This window comes from Amblyomma maculatum, chromosome 11 (genome assembly GCF_055883805.1).
Source record: "Amblyomma maculatum isolate TAMU_Amacu chromosome 11, ASM5588380v1, whole genome shotgun sequence".
Classification (NCBI taxonomy): Eukaryota; Metazoa; Arthropoda; class Arachnida; order Ixodida; family Ixodidae; genus Amblyomma; species Amblyomma maculatum.
Genome location: NC_139354.1, coordinates 161,342,787 through 161,348,344, shown reverse-complemented (window position 1 = coordinate 161,348,344; position 5,558 = coordinate 161,342,787). Strand labels below are relative to the sequence as shown.

Here is a 5,558-nt window from a genome sequence, read left to right as displayed (position 1 = left end):
CTCATAATTTGCCTTTGTATTGCGTTTAAAAAGCCATGCAAGGTGTATATAAAGTTATCCTTTTACTTTTAATGACAAGCTAAGAAACTACGGTAGGCTAACGGCTGCATAAATCAGCTTGCCTGTCGCCATAGTACAGTATAGTACAGTGTACTAGAATACTTTGGGTCATAGAGTTCCTTACACTAACTAGAGGGAAAGCTGAGGGCGCTGCACTTCAGCCACCATGGGCGCGCTAAGAATCATGGGCCGGTGTGCTACTTGTTGCTGGACAGTCGGTTTTTCTCGAGTACGTGGAGTGGCGTTACTGCAATGGTTTTTTTCGTTATCATCATCATCTGAAGGTGCGTACATAGACCGCGAAAGCCATAGTAGCGAAGGCGCAAAAGCAGACGTCGCCAATAAATGGTTTCTGTTTCCCGAAATGCCACTAAAAACTTCCTTAAGTGATGGCGCAACGATAAATATTTTCATAACATTTTTTTATTTCAAAGTTTGCCTATTAAGTGTCAAATATTGGTATTTGTGCTGCTCAAAACTAAGCCAATAGGAGAAAGAGCCATCGCTTATATTGGATAAATATCACACAAACATGCTGTTTCTCTCTCTTTTTGTAATTTACAGTCACAATATTCAATCTTAGGACATTATTTACGGTAGAACAACGTTTATCTTTGCATTAGTTTTGGCCAAAAGTTGTAGTTCTGCACTCGGTTGCTCACCGGCCCATGATGCTTTGAGCGCCCATGGTGGCTGAACTGGCCGTCTGGAAACTCCATGTAAACGCCCATAGACGGCAGCACAGCTTTCCCTCTAGGTAAGAGTAAGAAACTCTATGCTTTGGGTAGTGGAAAGAGCGCGGGGCGCGGCCTACGAGAGGGCTGTTGCCATTTCTGTTAACCGCCGCGCGTGGCGCTGGCGTCTAGAAACCGATGACATCGGCGCCGCAGTAGCACGTGTAGGTTGCTGTTAGTTAGGTTGTGCACGTACGCTGTGTATGCTTTTTTTACAGCGTTTCCGACATCTTATACTTTCTTGCATTGCGTTGTACGCACAAACAGTGAGTGGTTCGCCTGCAGCCATGGAGAAGAAAGCCAAAAGAGCGGACACGCATTGCTACGCGCCAGGTTGTAAGACCGGGTACCCTGGATTTCGTGAGTTGAACGGACGGACGTTGTCGTTGTTTAAAGCTCCGAAAGACGAAGCCCAACGACAGCAGTGGGAGAGGAATTTGCACCGCAGTGACAAGCCACTCTCGGAAACGTCGGCAGTGTGCGAAAGGCATTTCGAAGCGTCGTTCATCGTATGTGCACGAAATCGACGGCAAAGAAGTGAGGATCCCTCGTGGCAAACCTGCACTGACCGCTGATGCGGTCCCAACCTTGCTGCCCGACTTGCCGGCCTACCTTTCCAAGCAAGTTCAGCAAAAACGACGAGAGAGAAAGCGTCCAGTTGCATGTGCTGTGGCACCGGCCAAGAAAGTGCGCTTGTTGCGGCGTGACTTTCACGATTCCGGTCAGCACGACACAAATGTGCAAGACGAGAGCGTGAGCCCGAATTTGAACGAGCCCAGTGAGCCTGCTTCATTGCAGAAAATCGCTGACAAACTCAGCCTTCCGAGCACGTGGACAAAACTTAATGTGCCCGATTTTGATGGAGTTGTGTACGCTACAACTACCGTGACCAGAGATCCATTTCTTGTCGCGCACGAGAAGCTGCTGGTGTTTACTGCAGACGACAGGAAACGGGTCTTCGCTCGCCCTTATTTTCATGTCAAAGAAGCGAAAGAAGTTGAAGTTAAGACCATGGTAGACGCTCGAAAACTTCTTCATCAAACAGCCACTGCTATTGTTTGCAAAGGAGCGATGGACCGACAGCAGTACACCAGCGACTACGCTGAACACCTTACAGACCGGCTGAAGGCTTCTGTGCTCCTCGTACAAGATAGTGTGTTCAGCAAGTCCTGTACAGGAACTGTTACTGACAAAGGTAAGCAGCTATATTTCGTTGTCGAGATAGGATAGGTTGCAATGAAAGTACTTTTAATCAGCATGGAGGATCATTGTAAAAATAATGTAGTACATAATCGTAGCTTATCATCCCTAAATTATGCATTTTTGCTGTTTAAGTAATAGTGATCATATTTTTGGTTTTAATCTCTTTTAGCTGATGCAACTGTTAATTACACCTCCAAAGGCCTGTGTTACCACTCATTTACAAAAACTATATTGTAGCAAAGAGGACATAGAGCTAAGATTTTGTATGTAGCATTTTTCACATCATATGCTTTTAAATTACAGGTACTGCCTGTCTGGCATGTCGCTACCTCCGGAAAGGGCTCCAGGCAAGAAGATTCCGAGTAAAAATGCAGAAACCGGTGAAAAGAAACCTTCGAAATTCGCTGAAGTTTTCCCGGCAAAAGACAAAGCGCCTTCTCTCACGCCTGTGCACACTGCAGCAGCATATTCTCAGAATGCAGGACCAGAACAGTCGCATTACTGAAGAAGTTTTCAAAACAAAAATAGAAAGCCTGCCACCTAAGCAAAAGCAAGCAGCCCATCACATTTTTGCAGCAGCCAAGCGTAAGAGCATGAAAGGTATGGTTTACTCAAAGGAGTGGATGCTTGAATGCATCATTATGAAAATGAAAGGACCAAAGCTGTATGAACATATGCGCAAGCAGCAGATCCTTGTTCTACCGTCAAAAGTCACCCTACGCAATTACACTAGGGAATACAGGTCAGGATTCGGATTCAGCAGAAAGGTTTTCGATGTGCTAAAGGAGAAGACGAGCTCAATGGATGTCTTCAAGAAACACGGAGGACTCTTGGTCGACGAAATGAAACTTTCAGAGAACCTTTCTGTGATACCTGGTGGCCACATTGATGGGTTCGTTGATTTGGGCACTTTCACCCCAGACACTGACAAACATGCAGTGTGTGACCACGGGATGGTAATTGTCTTTGTGCCTTTTGTTGGCAGTTGGACACAAATTATTGCCGTGTTTGCTACACACAGCAATGTGAAAGGAAACCTGCTAGCAAAAATCATGACAGAGGCTGTAATCCTTGCTGAGCAAGCTGGCTTATTTGTTGATTTTATTACCAGCGATGGCGCTGCATGGAACAGGAGGATGTGGGCGCTCATGGGTATTCGGGCAACTCCAACTTTCACTAGGAACAAGGTACAACATCCAGTGGATCCCAGCCGCTCACTCCATTTTGTATCCGATTTCCCTCATTTGGTAAAATGCCTTAGGAATGGACTCCTGAAGTCGAGCTTCAACACCCCATAAGCAGCATTCCATTTTAGCAGCATTTTAGCAGTAATAGCAGCATTCCATTTTGTTCTTTTCCTAAGGACTCGGAGCAAGTAGCATTGAGCCATATGTGTAGTCATGTGCAATTTCTTATGAAAAAATATATCTTTTATGTGTATTACAGGTGTCACTACGGCCTGTGCGAGAAGCCCTGAAACTTGATGGATCTAATGTTACACTTCAAGCTATGCCCGGGATCAGAAGCTGCCACGTCAACCCGAATAATTTTGAAAAAATGAGGGTCAACTATGCATTTCAACTGTTTGGCGACACTGTCCTCAATGGCCTCCGCCTCTACAAGACCGAGCTTGAAGCAAGCTGGGGAAGCCTAGATCCAGTGCTCACATTTTTTGGGTATGTCCTTTTCTCAATGAACTTGTTGTCTAAGCATGAAAGCCATTTTTTGGTGGACTGCAATGAAAAAGAATACAGTGCTGTTTAGTGTAACAACCACTTATCTTCAGTATTTCAAACATCTTTTTATCATACATTTGTACTGCAGAATGATTCGAGACTTGATTGACATTATGACGTCCCGGTTCCCTGCTAAAGCCCTGCGGCCTGGATCTGTCGCTGAGGACCAGTTGCTGTCCTTCCTGGCCTACCTCACAGAGTGGGAGCTTCATGCTGGGGGACAAGGGGGCTTCCTGTCCACATCTACAGCAGTGGGGCTTCGAGTTACTGTGGCTAGTGTTTTATCAATACTTGATTATTTGTCAAAACATGTTGGCTACAAGTACATAATGACATCGAAGCTGAGTCAAGACCCTGTCGAAAACCTTTTTGGGATTGTAAGACAATCATCGGGGTGCAACAGTCATCCCACACCGCAACAGTTCTTAATAACTGTTGGCTGCCTAAGCTTCTATGGGCTAGCCAAATCTGTGTCAAATGGGAATGCAGAGTCAGGTGTGCTGTCGTCCCTCCTAAAACCAGATGGAGTAGGCCCTAATAAGCAAAGCAAACAGGACCTCATTGAAAGATTGCTTGAAGATGGCAACCTAACTAGTGCAGAGCAACACATCAGTAATGTTGTTCCAGATCATGCCCCATGCGTTGTTGCAAAGAGTGATGCAAGACTAGTTTTTTACATATGTGGATATGTAGCAAGGAAGTTTGTCCTCAAAACAAACTGTGAAGAGTGTCACAAATTGCTCCTAACAAGCAAGGAGAGTGTACAGTTGCTGGGTGCTGCTGACTACATGAGGTTGAAGGACAAAGGTGGTCTCCTGTACCCTCATGGTCACCTGTTCCGGTTCATATATAAACTCGAAGACCTCTTCACCAGTTGCTTCAGCTTACATGAGCTTCATCATGACAGTGTTATGGACATTGTTAGTTTGATAAAGAAAAAGCAGCAAGAGAGCGTTGGATGTGTTAATCATTCAGAGTCGCTGACAGTGCAAATGGTTGCCTTCTATGTGACCACACGTCTACACTTCTTTGTAAGGGCACTTAATCGCACCAGGTGCCAGAAACGGGAAACCGCTAACTACCTAAAGCTAAGCCGTTGCACATGAGCGTGTTTGCTTGTTTTTCAGAGAACAATGCGCTTTCGTGTGAACAGTTTCGAACACCAGCTTTGAACGAATTGTTTTGTGATTATGCCTACTACACTTGTCTTTAATCAGTGACTTTAAATAAATGTTTGATGTGTAAAGGTGTTTTTTCCTCAATTCTAACTTTATCAGCTTCAGTACTAAATAAAATTATAGCTTTGACCTGCGTGTTTGAAGAAAAAGACAAAATCACAACAACAGAGGAGAGGTCGGCATCCCATTCCCCTTTCTCAACTTATGCCTTGCGGCAAACTTTTCGAAAAAAAAAAAAGTCTGCGACACGAGGAACGGGATACTACAAAACAAAAAACGCGCAGGTGTTGCGATGCTGTCTGCTAGTGTTGCAGAGGCGAGCGCCTGTGATAAGAGAACTGGAGTGCTAAATGGGGGCCCAGAATGTGCTGTTTGCCTTTCGCAGGAGCTGCTCGTACTAACCCGCCAGTAAAATGACGCAGACGTCACCGTTCAGAGCAAAGTCTGACTGGTTACTGAAGTAAATGCGAAGCTTCACGCATTTCGTGCCTTGCGCCGTCTGCTCACTTAAGGTAATCTGACGAAACCTTAGCCTTGCTGAAGTCATATTACTTCAATTAATTCGCTCATAAGCAAATAAGAGCGTTTGCATCGGGAGTACTACTCTTACATATGGCAAAAATAAAGAAAACTTCCGTGCTTGCTGC

The 5,558-nt window shown here is 45.1% G+C and overlaps 1 protein-coding gene across 1 annotated transcript; it reads left to right on the top strand.

The window, feature by feature from the left end:
* The first annotated feature begins 1,170 nt into the window (after positions 1-1,170).
* Positions 1,171-5,097, top strand: LOC146175308 (uncharacterized). The gene is made up of 4 exons (XM_084584733.1): positions 1,171-1,989; positions 2,301-2,953; positions 3,444-3,673; positions 3,822-5,097. The coding sequence occupies exons 1-4, from the start codon at positions 1,806-1,808 to the stop codon at positions 4,837-4,839; spliced, it is 2,085 nt and encodes a 694-aa protein (XP_084440859.1). The 5' UTR covers positions 1,171-1,805; the 3' UTR covers positions 4,840-5,097.
* Positions 5,098-5,558: the final 461 nt, after the last annotated feature.

What these genes read in the sequence shown, in the direction of transcription:
- LOC146175308 (XM_084584733.1), top strand. Translation starts at nt 1,806, where the DNA reads ATGGTAGACGCTCGAAAACTTCTTCATCAAACAGCCACTGCTATTGTT. An exon ending in CAGTGTGTGACCACGGGATG is followed by an intron (nt 2,954 to 3,443) that starts GTAATTGTCTTT and finishes TGTGTATTACAG; the next exon opens with GTGTCACTACGGCCTGTGCG. An exon ending in CCAGTGCTCACATTTTTTGG is followed by an intron (nt 3,674 to 3,821) that starts GTATGTCCTTTT and finishes TTTGTACTGCAG; the next exon opens with AATGATTCGAGACTTGATTG.